Source organism: Rutilus rutilus (genome assembly GCF_951802725.1).
Source record: "Rutilus rutilus genome assembly, chromosome: 9".
Classification (NCBI taxonomy): Eukaryota; Metazoa; Chordata; class Actinopteri; order Cypriniformes; family Leuciscidae; genus Rutilus; species Rutilus rutilus.
In genome coordinates, this window is record NC_140223.1 from 18,123,494 (window position 1) to 18,142,123 (window position 18,630).

Genomic DNA, 18,630 nt, shown 5'->3' on the forward strand with positions numbered 1-18,630 from the left:
GTTGTGAGTTTGCAGTCTGCAATTAAAAGATAAATCTAAACAATAAAACTTGCTATTACGTTGTATTTGCTGGCAGCAAGCAAAAACAGATAGGCAGTGCAAAGAATAAATTACTATTTTGAGTCGGTTCTTTTAATGAATCAGTCAAGCCAACTTACAAACTTTGGGTTTGGCTGCTTAGCATAGCTAAATCTAACCCGTTCACGTATTACAGCATTAGTCCTCATTTGAAGCACTCTAATAGAACCCATCAAAACGGTTATCAAACCGACATCTGATTCACTTGTTTATGGAAACGTGTGGTTAAAGATCTACATTCATAAGAGTTTTGTTGGTATTAATTAAACGCATTAAGCTGAGACCACTTTAATGCCTACTGACACGCCAAGATCGTGTTTAAAATCACTTCCCATCCTTCTCCCATGAGTATCTTTCTTTATCAAAGTTCAGATTACACCCTGAAACCAGGTTATCGCTAAAGCAGCTTGCAGGGCTACAGGGAGGTGAGGATGTGAGAAGAGAAAAGACTTAATTATTATTAAAGATTTCTATGACATTATGGATAAATCCCTCAGATGAGAGGACCTTGGTTTCCACGGCTTTAATTAGTCTTAGAAGCTTCTCACTGCCAAAGGCTCTTGTGATATTCATTATGGTAATCCTATTAGCCGAGCTGCAGATAGAGGGACTCAACACAATGAGAGCAAAAGAGTGAGTCAGAAAGAGACACAGTGATGGAAAGAGAAGAGGGTAAAAGACTGAAAAAAGAAAGAAAAAGACTGACATCAATGTCGTCCGACTGGCAAGACTGGATACGGTCCAAACCCTAGTGAACGGCCTCAATGCCTACTATCTACATAAACAGCATCCTAACTAACATGGCATCTCAAATTACTAATTGAGAACGTTACACAAGCAGCAACTCACAATTGATTCAAATAGAGTTTAGTGTTAGCATGTCGCTAAGCTAACAAAATCATAATCTAATTCGATACAAAAACACACAAACATTGGGTAAAATAATCAGTTTTTAACTATATCAATCTTTATCAACACTTGAATGATGATTGAATATATATAAACATTTCTTCCTCTTCTTCTGCCAGAGATTTTTTTCATCTTCAAGGGTTAGTTCACCCAAAAATGAAAATTCTGTCATTAATTACTCACCCTCATGTCTTTCCAAACCCGTAAGACTTTAATTCATCATCGGAACACGAATGAAGATTTTTTTGATGAAATCTGAGAGCTTTCCGTCCCTCCATTGACCGCTACGCAACAAACTTTGACGCTTCAAAAAGTTCATAAAGAGATTGTAAAACTAATCCATATGAATTGAGCGGTTTAGTCCAAATTTTCTGACAAAACTTGATCGCCTTATATGATGAACAGACTGAATTTAGTCTTTTATTCACATATAAACATTCATCAACTCACAAATGGAAATGGAAGCTCAGGCAAGTTCGCTTGATGTGAGATAACCAATGAGGTTCATTCTCTTGTGTTATGCAGCACGCTTGAGCTCGTGCAAGAACCAATGAGGTTCAGAAAATTTGGACTAAACCGCTCAATTCATATGGATTAGTTATACATGAACTTTTCGAAGCGTCAAAGTTTGAAAGCTCTCAGATTTCATCAAAAAGATATTAAAGTCTTACGGTTTTGGAACGACATGAGGGTGAGTAATTAAGGACAGAATTTTCATTTTTGGGTGAACTAACCCTTTAAACCAATTAGACCCAACAAACCGGCTTAGACTAATTTAAGCAGTTTTTTTTCCAGCAGGGGCAGCTTGTGATGTCTTAAAATGCTGTCTCTGTAGGCAGACCCTCTAAGTACTGAAAGAAAGTGTTTGTTCTGTAAGTGAGCGAGCGAGAGACTGAAAGAGAGAGGGGGTTGCTCTAGGGGTACGTCTGGCCAGCAGGGTCAGGGCCAGGCCACACACAGGCATCAACAAGCCAAGGCTCTCAACAAGCCTGTCACTTTCTCTCTCTTCAAGAGTAGAGATATTTACAACTTGCCCAGCCAGACAAATTCCAAAGAGCTGTTGCTCTGGCCTATTTACTATTTGTCTGTCTTGTCATAAACCTCCTTAGGATAATTTTGTTTAATGCGCTATGTGGACAACCAACGAGCACTGCAAAGAGCTGAATGGTCTGACCATGAAAACCACTAATTATCCTGTTGTAAATCCATCCACTCAGCAAGTGAAATATCCAAATCCGTTAAAATATTAAACTGAAATGTGGCTCACCAAAACACAGGGAGCAAAGTTCCCACAGCCCTTTGTGGAAAATTCAGAAAAAAAGAAAGAAAAAAAATCACTCAGAAAGCGAGTGTATATTGCTCCTTTCGTATTTTCGTCTCGCGCCAGATGGCCTTTGGACAGTTTAGCCTAAAATTTTTATTCTGTCAATTTACTCACCATCATGCTGTTCCAAACCAAACTTTTATATTTTATACTTTGGACAAAAACTGTTTATATCTTCTTCTGTGTTCCAAAGCAGAAAGAAAGTCATATAGGTTTGGAAGGACATGAGGGTAGGTAAATGATGACAGAATTTTCATTGATGCATTTGACATCCCTTTACTTCAACAAAACAAGAACAATGGGAGCAATTATAAAAATCTTTCGGTGCCGTTAGTATGGCGCAGTGTTGAAGACGGGACCATATGGCGGCACTGGGCAGCAGAACGCATACAAGTGGTGAATGAGTGGTTAGAAGCACACGAGGGAAACCTAGCCACAACTTCATTAACGGAACATAGATCAGAGCTGTCAGGCGGGCACGCCGTCCAGGGCCGTGGTTGTGCCATCCGCGCAGCAATGCTCATAAACAGCCCTTAAAACTCCCACGGAGTCTCTGGCTTTCTGAGGCCGCAGATAAATTACACATTTCTTTCCAATTTAATGGGTGACTTGGGTCTGCTTCTGCTTTACGCAACCTGGCAGTGCCATGTGTGACCTGACAGATGCCTCATCCAGTTCTGGGCAGTCAGACGTTTGCTGTGGGATGAGGTTAGCGAGATGCCAGCTGATGTGGGGTGGAAATGATTAACCACTGAATATACTCAAGGGTGAGCTCTACACTGAAATATAACACTAGCTGCGGTCAGCATAGACATGAGGTCTAGACAGTCATTGTTTCAGAAACCAGGAACTATGCAAAACTTGAAAACAAATACTTTTATTGTGTTCCCATCTTGGATGTGATGCTAATAAGAGTTTGACAGATACAGCTTTTACACTATTTAGTGTTTCTATGACTGATGACCTGTGTTGCAGGGCTGGACTTACAATACAAAAAAAACATCACAATACATTGTAGCTGCTCATGACAAATTCTGAAATAATGCTAGAGTTTACCTTAACTAACTTACAAAAATAAATAAATAGTCCAGAGAGAGTGAATCTGCAGGATTCACATTTTCAGAGTTTCTGCTTGTTTAGATGACATTCTTAATTCATAGATCTGCAAGGAATTATATAAACGCACAAATAAAAATTAAACAAGGTACATGGTTTCCAATGACTAGAGTGTTGCAGGGATGACGTATTTTTGTAGGAAATCCTAGAAGTTACTGTAGCATCAGCCTAGGTTCCTTCGGCAAAAAGCCAATAGGATTTTTCCGTTGACCACTGGACTATTGCAGAAAATAATCTCTTTTACCAACAAAAGTTTATGATTCTAACATGGTTTGTTCATAAAGATAATCTTCACAATTAAAGAAAGTTTTTATGAATTTTGAAGTCTAACAATAGGAACAAGTGAAAAGATAAAGATATAAACAATCTAACACCATGGTTGCATGACTTCAACGTCGCCACCTTTACTTTTCCCACTACTCTTTTAAACTTTATAATCTTTAAATTAGAACATCTGAGTTAGAATAGTTTACAAGAGTGCAGTTATAAACTAGCCTGGCTCCGCCCTCCTACGTACTTCCGCTCAATTTCATTTTCCTTCAGTAACTCCGTCTGGGATTGTGGTGTATTCTTTAGTTTTTAATTTTTAACCGGTCCAATCAGCGAACAGAGGGAGTGGCTGAGAACGATGACGTTGAGATCGTGAGCTAGTTTGAGTTGACATACGTCACGACCAAACGTTAGCAATTTGTTATGGTAGATCCAGAGTGACTCTGGTCAGATCCAATAGTTTTAAACTTCAACAGAGTACCCACCTACAAGGAAGTTAACGCTTGTCAATGGAGAGAGGCCAGACTCTCTGTACAAATGAAGAGTCTGGTAGAACCAGGCTAGTTATAAACACAATGAGGCTGTAAAAGTGGACTAGCGAGTAGAAGAGTGATGACGTTTAATGTCCCTGACAACCTCAATAGTCCCATTTCACCACTTGTTAGCAACTGCCTTTTCAAGAGACAGTATAAATATATACCATCTGCAACTTAATCCATTTTTAACTAAAAACACGTTTTGTCCGCCTTGTATTTATTCTTTCATCGAGCTTGTCGCGACGCATTCTGGGTTCGCTCTCTCTCTGTGATGGATACAAACAATGATGCCTTAGAATCTGGCCGAAATTTGGCCTCTTAGGAGGAAGCATAACTAAATCTACCTTCTGGAACAGTCTACGTACAACTGCTGTTCACACAGACACATAATCAGCAGGTGCTTTTTTACAAAAGAACTTACAGTACATGCATTACAGGTTGTGCCTCCTGGGGCAATTATTGTGTTTGAGGGCACAATGACCCAGTGGGAATCAAACCAGTAACCTTTTGTTTACCAGCCCAGATTAATAACTAGAGAGTCACCTGTCTGAATTACCCTTCTGTCATATAGGGCAGAAGTTCAGTGTTGGCTAAACACACCAGGAATCCTCCTTATCCGATTCCATGGCTTTACATAAGCCTGTTATCACTGCCTGTTCATCTTGAGCGGGATCGTTCCTCCAGCTCTTCAGAGGAGTGTTTACTCACACTCACAGGAGAGGCATTCAGCTGGAATTGGCACGGATCTGACTCTCGGCACTCTCCACATTTCCAGTTTTTGAACTCTAGCTCAGCGCTGCTTATTCTACCCTTCTTTTGCTATATAAAAATCTGAAGCTACAAATTATCCTCCGAACGTTTTCGGCTCTGTTCTGGTCGGAATGTACCCTTACCCTGGTTGTGGTGGCAAACATGTACTTGTCCCGTAACTGGAAGCTGTCCACCTTCTCTAGGATAACTTGACGGTTTTGCTCGAAGAAGTCCGTGCTGCTGAGGATGATGGAGTCTCCCTGGGGCTCGTGGCGCTGGACAAACACCGTGGTGGGGTTGTCGTGTGGCTCTACACCCCTAGGGAATTAGAAAGAGAGACTTGGACATTAGTATTTTGGACATATATTAACACAATGTTTTTGTTTTGTTAAGCATACATTTGTTCCATTTTATGTTTAAATGGTTTCAGAGAGCAACCAATTCCATATTAATGTGTCTTAATATAAAACACTACACTCTCTTGAACACCAGATCAGTATATTAGAATGATTTCTGAAGGATCATGTGACACTGAAGAATGGAGTAATGACTGCTGAAAAATAAGATTTGTCATCACAGGAATAAATAATATTTAAAAAATATATTAGCATAGAAAACAGTTACTGTTTTTAAGCAAAATTACTGTTTTTACTAACATTAAAGACTTCTTTCAAAAGCATTTAAATAATCTTACTGGCCGCAAACATTTGAACATTGCTTCAAAAATAATATACAATATTACAATAATAAAGTAACATGTTTTGTATTGTATTTCCTAATGACATGCAATGTGCTACAATGCAGAATCTGTACAGGGCATATGCAGCTACATTTATCATACGTGATCAATAGGTACTTCCATTTGCCAAGCCAATTCAAGCAACTTCACACCTAACAACTTACAATGAACCAATTTTCTGCACAATGTTACTGATAAATTATTCAGGGTGAGTGTGGGAGATCAAGACTACAGACGAAGGAATGGGCAGCAGTTTCAGATAAATGGATGAGAGAATCTCTCTCCACTCTTGACCAACAGCTTGACTTCCCTTCCTCTTTGAAAACACAGAGAGGTGCTGATTGTTGAGACTGGCTCTTAAATCACCAAGCTAGAGGATAAAGGGATTATCTCGCAGGGGAACACAAACACAAACCTCGCCCGCTTGCTTTCTATTTCACAACTGTGAGTTTAGCACGTCGTACAGCGGAGTGAGAGACGGATAAAAACAGGGGCTTACTGCTCTTTTAACCAGCCCTGCAGCTCCGCCTTTGGTTTGTCTAGATTAAAACTGAAAGCCAATTGAAAACTCAGAGAACAGTCAACAAACAACACAATTCACACCCACAACTGAAGGTCTGTTTGCTGACCTTTAAAACAGTAGTTAAGCTGTTTGACAGGACTTTCTTATTCCTTCTGACTGCTACAAAGCTAGAAATGTATACGTTTAATTATGATGCAGAAATATTACAATTCTGGCCGACACCAATAAACCAACAATTATTAGGCTAATAACTGACACAAAACACAAGCCTTCAAAAGATTGGAGTTGACGAGATGTTTATGAAAGAAGTCTCTTGTGCTCAAGGGTGCATTTGTTTGATGTAAAGCTGTAATAGTGACAAATTATTATATTTTAAAATGACTGGTTTCTATTTTAATCTAATAAAAAATTTATTTAGTCCTGTGATGGTAAAGCTGAATTTTCAGAATCATTACTCTAGTGTTCAGTGTCACAAGATCATTCAGAAATTCAGATATGCTGATTTGCTGTTAAAGAAACATTTCTTATTATTATTAATGTTAAAGGGATAGTTCACTTTGAAATTAATTTTTGATATGTTTTAGCTTACCTCAAGGGCATCCAAGATGTAGGTGTCTTTGTTTCCGCAGTAGTTTCAATTTTGATATTTTTAGGTCAAACCGTTCTTGTCTGTCAGTCATATAATGCAGGTCGATGGTCACTGTCTCAAAACACAAGCACAGAGTCCAAATTAAAACAATTCCCCATCGTCCAAATGAAACAAATCCCCATCATAAGTACACATTGATGGCCTAAGACACGAAACGAGCGGTTTGTGTGAGAAAACGAACAGTATTTATATCGTTGTTATCTCTTGAACACAGCACACGTCCAAATGATCTGACGGCGCGGGCGGGTATAGATATATACATAGATGTCGCCTTGGCTACGGTTTCGTTCCAATGAACTGCAGTAGCGAAGGCGACATCTAGTGTATACATCTATACCCGCCCGCGGGCGGGTATAGATGTATACACTAGATGTCGCTTGGCTACGGTTTCGTTCCAATGAACTGCAGTAGCCAAGGCGACATCTATTTATATATCTATATCCGCCCGCGCCGTCAGATCATTTGGACGTGTGCTGTGTTCAAGAGATAACAACGATATAAATACTGTTCGTTTTCTCACACAAACCGCTCGTTTCGTGTCTTAGGCCATCAATGTGTACTTATGATGGGAAATTGTTTAATTTGGACGATGGGGAATTGTTTTAATTTGGACTCTGTGCTTGTGTTTTGAGACAATGACCATCGACCTGCATTATATGACTGACAGACAAGAACGGTTTGACCTAAAAATATCAAAATTGAAACTACTGCGGAAAAAAAGACACCTACATCTTGGATGCCCTTGAGGTAAGCTAAAACATACCAACATTTTATTTCAAAGTGAACTATCCCTTTAAGAATAGTTGAAACTATCCCTTTAAGAAATAGTTGACAAGAAATGTTCAAAGTAACAGATTCATTTAAAATAATGTGTCATTGCTGAAAAAGTATTAATTTATTTCCTTTAAAAAATAAAATAAAAAACTCACTGAACCCAAACTTTTGAATGGTACTGTAATTTAGTACTGTATGTTTAAAAAAAAAAAAATAATTAGACTTTAAATGCTACAACTGAATTTAGGCATCACAGCATTATAATGAGCCGTGTAAAAACTGGATATTAATTTTGAGATTTGCTAAAGATTACATTTATCAGTGTACATTTTAGTGCTTTTACGAGTAAATGTTAAAAAAAGTAAATGAGCAAGACCAATTACATTAAAAAAATTCTTATTATCAGGCAATAACTTATATGGAACTGATATATCATGCATCCCTAAAAGACATCCAACATCTGACGCAGGTTTGATTCTGGCTCGCAACACTCCCTGATCACCCTCTCTAAAGATCCTCTCTTGAGGAAAAGAAAACATCTGTCAAACGGAAAAAGGGAAGCTGTTTGAAATGTGACGATCCTAAGCCGGGCACAGTCTGAGAGAGCTCTCAGAGCAAAGAACAGAAGGGTTATCGCTGCAGTGATGGTGCAGTCGGTCTCTGAGCTCTCGAGTCATTTGTGTAGGGCCATCGCAGAGGGTCGCTGATGTTGTCTCCACAGTCACTGACTGCCACTCCAGCAGATGAAATGGGTCACGGCTGGTAGACACAATCAATTATTCATACGGCCGCAGTCTGAGCCTCATCAGAGAAACATCCACAGCCGACTATTTCGCAATCAAGTAGTCTGTCTGGACGGCAGCCCACATGCTTGAAAACACTGACCACTTCCTTATATATCTTCGACTATTCTGTTGCAATAATGTGCAAAACAAATTTGTTCTGGCAGAGACACTTACAGACATAATTTGAGCTAAAGTAAAAAAGAAAAAAAACGATAATCCCGTCTGTGATGAATTGGAGTCATAACATTCTAATTAGCTCCGGTCTTCCGATCGGATCATATCCTATGGCATAATGTTTACGGAACAGGATAGCAATAAGAGCCACTCTGTTATTTCTATTTGCTGCTTGCTTTCGATGCCAGTGCCTGATTGTGCAAACACTGAGTGCTGGCTGCAATCCAAAGCAAGAGTTTCACATTCCTACATAAACCTGCAAATTGAGTGAGGCAGCACAGAGCATTCAACCCTCTTCAAATTACAAACACTGTTGCAAAATTCCTGTACGGAAGAAAGTGGAAAGCAAGAACTGGATTTGCCATTTCGATTGCTTAGGATATCAACGAGCTGCAAACTCACACCCTGTTCTTTTAGACAGCGATCAAAACCACAGTAATGAGCCATGTATGAAATGCTATCTGCGCAGTGGGTTGGAACATCTCACAGACAAAAGGGGTTATCAAAGCAGATCACACATGCATGTAGAGAACTGTATGTACAGTATGTCAATCCACAAGCTGCTCATAAACTAAAGTAAAATTACTATCGCTCAAAGGCCATTACTCCAGGTTTCAGTGTCATTCAGTAATCAATGTATACTTAAGCTACTACTTGAAAAAAGATACCAATAATAAGTGATCACACTTTAGATTTAGATTAACTAACTATTAATTACGACTTTTCCTCAAACTCCTTATTACTGCTTATTAATAGTTAGTTAGTAGTTGTTACATTTAGGTATTGGGTAGGAATTGGTTAGCATTAGGGACGTAGAGCAAGGTCATGCAGAATAAGGCATTAATATGTGCTTTATAAGTACTAATAAACAGCCAATATCCTAGTAATACGCATGTTAATAAGCAACTAGTTAATAGTGAGAATTGGACCTTAAACTGAAGTGTTTCCTAATAAGTAGATCACAGCATTTAAGCTATTCACAGCATTCAATTCATACTTAATATCAAATATATATATATCTGTGTGTATCTGTCTGTCTGTCTGTCTGTCTATATATATATATATATAAAATTAGGAAAAATCCAACCTTTAAGGACACCAATTTTCTTTGTGAATGAATAATGCATCGTAAATAAATTAATGTTCTTCCTTAAAATACAGGGTGCATAAGTTTGGACACCCCTATGTTAAATTCCCATAGAGGCAGGCAGATTTTTATTTTTAAGTATTTTTATTTATTTATTTTTTAGGATACTATGCATCCTGATAAAGTTCCCTTGGCCTTTGGAATTAAAATAGCCCCACATCATCACATAGCCTTCACCATACCTAGAGATTGGCATGGTTTTATTTCAGTTAGCCTAATAGCTAGTTTGATTTGCATTGAGAGATGATCTTATGGAAAGTACCCCATGCCAATCTCTAGGTATGGTGAAGGCTATGTGATGATGTGGGGCTATTTTAATTCCAAAGGCCAAGGCAACTTTATCAGGATGCATAGTATCCAAAAATGTTTTATTTTTTTTAATACTTAAAAATAAAAATCTGCCTGCCTCTATGGGAATTTAACATAGGGGTGTCCAAACTTATGCACCCTGTATTTTAAGGAAGAACATTTATTTATTTACGATACATTATTCATTCACAAAGAAAATTGGTGTCCTTAAAGGTTGGATTTTTCCTAATTTTTTAAATTAAGGCATTAAGTTCAATTTCCAAAAGATGATTTTTTATTCCTCTTTTTAGTCAACTTTAGCATGGGTGCCTAAACTTATGCATAGCACTGTATATATATATACAGTAGTCAACAATTGAAGTGGATCAAAAAAGTTAATCAAAGTTGTCCTAAGACAAGAAAATGTATTGTTCAAAATTCACGTATAACTTTGACTTCAAATGTTGACTACTGTGTGTGTGTGTGTGTGTGTGTGTGTGTGTGTGTGTGTGTGTGTATCTGTGTATATGTATATGTGTATATATATATATAATTTTGTATATTACTGTAATCATGGTGGAATAAAAAAATATATATTGTTTTTTTAAACTGGTTCGTTAAAAATGAATGAATTGTCGAACTAACCATTTTGTTAAAATGAATCGAAATTCAAGGCAAGCATGATTAACCATGATTATTTCCTTAATTTGATGAAACAAAAAAACAGCAATGTAGCATTTTGTTACTGCTGCTTGCAGGAAAAAGAAGTTTTCTTCTAGAAAAGCTTTAAAAAAGCACTGAAATATGTAGTTAAATTAGTAGCATGACTACTTTTGGTCAATGATGGCACACACATCACACCCAAAAACAGATTTTGTGATGAACACATTCAGAACACCCTCAAGGTGTTTGATCTTACCAGAAGTAGAACTTTACATGCTCCTGAATCAACACCCACGTCTCACCAAAGTCATCTGATTTCCACAGCTGCCCAATGGAAATTAAAAAAAGAAAACAGAAAGAAAGAGAAGTCCTTAAGAGTCAGCAGTTTCGGTTATAACATTTAATATTTTTAAAACATTTGTCATGAACCAGCTTCTCACATGACAATTACGGCTGAGTTCCTCAAATCAAAATATGCTGCTTAGTGCAAAATTCAAAAGGGCAATCTCCACAAATAGCTAAAGGCTTAAATGGCAGTGCCGTTCATCTTATTAAAACTGGACACAAGATATACAAAATAGCACAGTACTGAAGGAAAGCATACCTGTTTATTGGGGTGAGAACCATCATAACCAAGGACCAGGTTAGGCCTCTTACTGTGCAGCAGTAAGTCTGTGGGCTTGAACAGGATGGAGAAACCCTGAACACTTTTACAAAAGTCAAAGGTGTTCCACAGGTAACCGTTCGTGGTGTCAGTAAATAGGTACTGCAAGGGAAAAATCAGAAATTACATTTAACAAAAGAAAAGTAAATTCAGCAAAAACAAAACAATTATAGGCATAGTTCATCCAAAATAAAAAAAATATTGTCATCATATACTCAACCTAGGCCAGGTTTCAAAGACAGGGCTAGATAAAGCCAGGACCAGGCCTTAGTTCACTCCCGACATTTAGTAGGTTTTATAAACATGCCTTAGAAAAAAACATAACTGGTGTGCATCTTGAGACAAAACAATGGTACTGGCATATTTTAAGATATGGCAGTGCAAGTTGTTTTCAGTTAAAACAGCCTTGTCTGTGAAACCAGGGGATTATGTTATGACAAATATAATTTTATTGTCTTAAAAAGAGATGCAAGGCATCTGTTTTCCATACAATGAAAGAAGATGGTGGTTTATAATGGCAAGATACAAAAAGCACAATAAAAGTATTCCATTTGACTCAATGTAAAAAATGTGCAATGTAAAATGACCAGAATATGGGCCTGCATGTCTTAAAGACCTTGAGTACACGACTCATATAGACTGATGCTTTTTTGTCCTTTTATAACTTGGCATTATAAAAATCACCATCCACATTCATTGTGTGAAAAAGAGCAGCCTCTACATTCTGCTAAATGTCTTCTTTTGCTTTCCACATCATACAGGTAGGGAACATTAGGGTGGTGTTTAACCTCTGTAGTGGTTGATGACACAACAGAAGATCTATAATTAATAGATATTTATTTCAGTCAACTGGCACCACGAGAACATCAAAGCATTTTAAATATAGTAAAAAACATATTTTTTACATTATCAATTATGCACTTCTGCCATTCTAATCTCCCTCCCTTCTCTTTGATCTTTCATTTAAGAGCCTTCCCTATAAACTTTGTCCTCTCCATGGCCTGGTTATGGAAGCAGGGCACTTTCTCTCTCCAGATTCAGAGGCAATGAGGACTGGGACTGAAACAGTAACACTCGACTTAAAAAGAAACCTAATGCTTTACTGAAATATGAAAGAATAGGTGGAAAAAGAAGAAAGAGAAAGTAGAGCAAATGGATCTCCAGCATTAACCGTGACCATCATCAGACTATAAGTGACACAATGCCAGAGTGTTCTGAGTGGTTGCTTAGCACAAGGCCAAGTCAACACAGCTTAGAGAAGTAATAACACACCTCTTCTCAACAAGCCAAACAATAAATAATAAATAATTATTATATTCAATATTAATAATAGTTAAAAAGTAAAAACAGAAATAATGTTAGAGTTAATTATTAATATTATTATATAATAATAGTTACTAGGGGTGTAACGGTTCACAAAATTCACGGTTCGGTTCAATACGATACACTTGCGTCATGGTTCGGTACGTTTTCGATACAGCAAAAAGAAAGAAATGCCAGAGTTTTTTTTTTAAACTAACATAATAAAGTATGATATATATATTTTTTATTTTTACTTTGAGCAATGATGGAGCTATAATAGACTCTTCTTAGGAGCATATAAAACAAAACAAAAATGAAATGTAGCCTAATATTGTAGTAGTTATAAACAAAGGTCTATTTTAGTTCAGATTAACATTTGAGGGCAGCAATTTTATTCATAATGTCAAAATAACCAGCGTAATGTTACTTGAAAGCATTATAGCCTACTATTCCTGCCAAACTTCCATGGTTGCAGTTACTGTTATACAGTAAATCCATGGTAAATGTTGCAGATCTGTGGACACTGGATAGTTCATTCATGGCACAATGTTTCTTCCTGGCTTCCACGCGCTGTTTGATCCATTAATAACGGAGAAATGTGAATGTTTCTCACTAGATCTCGCAGCAATGTTATTACTTAAGTGGCGAATTCATATGATTTCTTTACTGGATCTCTTAACGCTGTGTAGTAACAAGGCGTTTCTCAATGTCAAGGAAGGATCCTCGGAAGCCAGAATTTCGAGGATGCTACGTCATCGACATCCGTCGAGGGACTGTTCCAATGTCGAGGATCCTTGGAATTTCCACCAAGGACTGAGTCCTTCGTTCGAAAAATATCCCATATACAGGAAAGGATGCATATGTGTAGCCTTCGCGCTCTTCGCGCTCTCAAATCACCCACAATCCTATGCGCGCAGCTTTGCTATCTTGTTCAAAAAATTCAAAATGTTGGACGTTAACGGAGTCGGAGCGTTAACGGATCAATATGCTTTCAAATGTAAATATATTTACGTTACCAAACATTTGTTTAAAAAAATAATTACATCCATTATGTTATGGGTCAAATTGACCCGCACTGTTTAAACACACTTAACAGTCAAATAATCAATATGATTAAAAAGGAGTTTATTGATTTAAAAAACGATTATATTGCCTGAGTGAACAGAACTGCGTCCATATGAGCGTGCTTGCGACGCACCTACATTTGAAATAACTAAATTTTGGTCAGCAGGAAAAATGGTCCAAAGAATCGTTCGGTTTGAAAATGCGTACCGAACACCGAACCGAAAGCTTCGTACCGAACGGTTCAATACAAATACGTGTACCATTACACCCCGTTACTAAAATAAAGTGAATACTATATTAATTGAGATCAATATTCATGTTATAATAAGTCAATAGTGAATCATTAGAAAATCCAATCACACTTGCAAGTCAAAGCCACTATAAAGAGATCAATCAAACAAACAGGTCCAGTATGTCCTTCAAGGACTATCAGCTCATTATTTACAGTTATTCACATGAGATTTTACATCAGGATTATTACTTTAAATGCATTAAAATATTCCACAACAAACAGCACAAGCATCTAGCCAATATCTCTTTTAATTATCCCATCGAGACTCAGAGTTCTTTTCTACAGTGGACTGACCGTGCAAGTTACTCTGATCACTCAAAATGTAATTAAACAGTCCTGTTTTGCTACCAAGAAGTTGTAAGCTTTGCAAATTACACTAGTAATGCTTTAGCTTCAATCCAATCCAATGCAGCAGGAGCAAGCGGCAGCTGCAGTGCCAGCCACATCATTGACTCCAGATGAATGGTCACCGTCTGCTGCCGTCAGCCCCTGCAAAGACGCAATGCAGAGTCCCACAGCGGTTCTACCACATCTGCAGCTCCCCACTCCAACTCCCATGAGCCTTTGCACCACCGTAAAGTCTCAATGGAGCAGTTAGTTACGGAAGGTGGCAAGGGCAAAGACTAAGGATGCAGCTCGCATTTTTACCTAGCCCTTGGAGTTGCTCTCTTGGATAACACCATCTGTGGGTGTATATGCGATTGGAGTGGTGGAGTGAAGGTCACAGCTGCAGATGGCCAGGAAGCGGTTTGTGTCACAGCGGTCTTGTATGACCTCGGCTTAAACTCACAAAGACAAGACAACTCAAGTATGTCACACTGATAGTCCAGCTAATGTCTCTCACACACTTACTCGTTTGTTGTCAGCAGGGCTGTGGTAAAACTGTGAGATGACCTGTTTCTTGCCCTCCTGGTCCCCAGGCATTTGAAATTTCTCTGATACGTCGGTGAAGGTGGTTCCATAGTCGTAGGACACGTACACCTGTTAAATAAACAATATCAAATTTTAACCACATACACTGCAGAAATTGTAGCTCTGGTCCAAAACCTAGGAAGCTGCCTTGTTGTTTACTGTCTGTTTACATAGGCTGCTGCCTTCTAAGTCAACATGGCAAATGAAACGAAACCTTTTCATATGAAACTAATTTGGTACTTACTTAGAAAGCAACTTCTTGTGTCACAAAAATATCGCTTTATAAGTTAGCTACAAATGAGAGACTGTTTACAACTGAATCCAATAGTTTGATGTTAGCATGTTGCTAAGCTAAAAATATCAATTAAAAAAAGGAATGCTCCTTAATTTGGCACTGAATCCAAGTTTGATATTAGAATGTTGCTAAGCTAATAGCTTGATTTTCAAATAAATAACTTCATTCATATGGCTAAAAAAAAATGTTCTTTGTGTGAAATGTGAGACTCTGCTTACAATTGATTCCAATTCAGTTTGATAGTGTTGCTGAGCCTACAGTTTGATAATCAAATTTTTCTTGGGCACAATAATCCATTTTAATTTGATTCAACTATATTTATCAATATTTGTCAGTATTGGTTGTTGTTTCTTCATAATCTCTTTCATCGCTTTTTTCGCATGTTAGTTCCATTTTTATTGTTATAATTATATTGTGAGATGGTTTAGGTGGCATTATTGTTCTTTTTTACGCATTTACAATTGGCAGGGGAATGTACGTTTTATGAGTCCATGACAAATTTCCCTCCGAGGACAATAAAGTGAATATCATTTCATTTTATTTCAGTCATGTCCACCACCTTGGATGCAAAATTTGACAGATTGCATTGCAGTGCATTCTGGGATTGTATTCTCCAAAAGAGTATACATGTGAATCTGCTAGAATTTGGCTCAAAGAATGTAGCAGTTAATCTTTTAAAAATAAACCATCATCTCAGTTCATACAAGAAACTTCTTTTTGCTTTAATTTTCTTTGTCTTGTTTTTCACAAAGAACACCTGTAAAGCACTTCAGAGATGAGCAGATAACAGCTCCAGCACCCCATAAAGTATAACCGCACCACTTTTGTTCTCGCATTTCCATTAGATAACACTTTACATAAAAGCTTTGCAATTATTGAAAACTTCGCAATTATTGCCATGCACATAGAAAAATACCATTCAAGGTCACAAAAACAGTCTTTCTAGGCTGTGAGTTACATCAGCAGGATTTAAGATGATATAATAAAAGTGCAGGGAACTGAAGAACAGAGGGAGGCCTTTCATCTGTATGGCTCTTGTATATATTCTTGGTACCTTACAGCATATAGTATATATACAGTGCCTTGAGAAAGCATTCAAACCCCTTAATTTTCATCAGACCAGAGAATATTGTTTCTCACAGTCTGAGAGAGTCCTTAAGGGAACACTTCCCATAAATCCTGATGGATGGCGTCTACGCTAATATTAGTCTCTGTTTATCCCGAGGTTTACTGCAGTCCGCCGGATCCAGGCCGTATCCAGATCTGATGAAGGACCTGCGCCTGGACACGACAACGCAGTCCTGAAGTGTCAACTAGACTCTCCCCTGTGAAGCCTCCTTCCCTTCCCTTTCCCTCTGTACAGATAAAACGTTGTCGGGATAATTCCGGTTCACGTGGCTACGCGGAAGCGATAATTAATTCTTTATTATAAATTGTTAAGGCCAGTCAAGTAGTTTGTTGAGGGTTGGTTTATAAAGAAGGACTACACGCCTGCGCACATATACAGTGAGGAAAATAAGTATTTGAACACCCTGCTATTTTGCAAGTTCTCCCACTTGGAAATCATGGAGGGGTCTGAAATTGTCACCGTAGGTGCATGTCCACTGTGAGAGACATAATCTAAAAAAAAAAAAATCCAGAAATCACAATATATGATTTTTTAACTATTTATTTGTATGATACAGCTGCAAATAAGTATTTGAACACCTGTCTATCAGCTAGAATTCTGACCCTCAAAGACCTGTTAGTCTGCCTTTAAAATGTCCACCTCCACTCCATTTATTATCCTAAATTAGATGCACCTGTTTGAGGTCGTTAGCTGCATAAAGACACCTGTCCACCCCATACAATCAGTAAGAATCTAACTCAGGGGTGGGCAACTTCGGTCCTGGAGGGCCACTGTCCTACAGAGTTTAGCTCCAACCCTGAAAAAATCACCTGCCTGTAATTTTCTAGTAATCCTGAGGACCTTGATTAGCTTGTTCAGGTGTGTTTGATTAGGGTTGAAGCTAAACTCTGTAGGACAGTGGCCCTCCAGGACCGAAGTTGCCCACCCCTGATCTAACTACTAACATGGCCAAGACCAAAGAGCTGTCCAAAGACACTAGAGACAAAATTGTACACCTCCACAAGGCTGGAAAGGGCTACGGGGAAATTGCCAAGCAGCTTGGTGAAAAAAGGTCCACTGTTGGAGCAATCATTAGAAAATGGAAGAAGCTAAACATGACTGTCAATCTCCCTCGGACTGGGGCTCCATGCAAGATCTCACCTCGTGGGGTCTCAATGATCCTAAGAAAGGTGAGAAATCAGCCCAGAACTACACGGGAGGAGCTGGTCAATGACCTGAAAAGAGCTGGGACCACCGTTTCCAAGGTTACTGTTGGTAATACACTAAGACGTCATGGTTTGAAATCATGCATGGCACGGAAGGTTCCCCTGCTTAAACCAGCACGTCAAGGCCCGTCTTAAGTTTGCCAATGACCATTTGGATGATCCAGAGGAGTCATGGGAGAAAGTCATGTGGTCAGATGAGACCAAAATAGAACTTTTTGGTCATAATTCCACTAAACGTGTTTGGAGGAAGAAGAATGATGAGTACCAGCCCAAGAACACTATCCCTACTGTGAAGCATGGGGGTGGTAGCATCATGCTTTGGGGGTGTTTTTCTGCACATGGGACAGGGCGACTGCACTGTATTAAGGAGAGGATGACCGGGGCCATGTATTGCGAGATTTTGGGGAACAACCTCCTTCCCTCAGTTAGAGCATTGACGATGGGTCGGGGCTGGTTCTTCCAACATGACAATGACCCGAAGCACACAGCCAGGATAACCAAGGAGTGGCTCTGTAAGAAGCATATCAAGGTTCTGGCGTGGCCTAGCCAGTCTCCAGACCTAAACCCAATAGAGAATCTTTGGAGGGAGCTCAAACTCCGTGTTTCTCAGCGACAGCCCAGAAACCTGACTGATCTAGAGAAGATCTGTGTGGAGGAGTGGGCCAAAATCCAAATATTAACATTGATTTTCTCAGGTGTTCAAATACTTATTTGCAGCTGTATCATACAAATAAATAGTTAAAAAATCATACATTGTGATTTCTGGATTATTTTTTTTTTAGATTATGTCTCTCACAGTGGACATGCACCTACGATGACAATTTCAGACCCCTCCATGATTTCTAAGTGGGAGAACTTGCAAAATAGCAGGGTGTTCAAATACTTATTTTCCTCACTGTATATTCAAACGTGCATAGTCGCATACCTATAGACTAAACATGCTTTTTGAGGTTTGCGCAGGCTTGCACCTTGGAATCTATTTCAGGGTTTCTGAGCCACCAGGCACTGTTTTGTGCGGATGAGCGGGCCGGAGCGCGTTGA

At 38.5% G+C, this 18,630-nt stretch overlaps 1 protein-coding gene across 1 annotated transcript in view; it reads right to left on the reverse strand.

Annotated features, from left to right (window-relative positions):
* sorl1 (sortilin-related receptor, L(DLR class) A repeats containing) overlaps positions 1-18,630 on the reverse strand; it is a 60,286-nt gene that overhangs the window by 33,676 nt on the left and 7,980 nt on the right. The window contains exons 3-6 of the mRNA XM_084420190.1: positions 14,901-15,029; positions 11,330-11,491; positions 10,982-11,049; positions 5,127-5,301 (exon numbers count right to left, since the gene is read on the reverse strand). Coding sequence (XP_084276316.1) covers positions 5,127-5,301; positions 10,982-11,049; positions 11,330-11,491; positions 14,901-15,029 — 534 coding nt within the window. The remainder of the gene's footprint in view (positions 1-5,126; positions 5,302-10,981; positions 11,050-11,329; positions 11,492-14,900; positions 15,030-18,630) is intronic.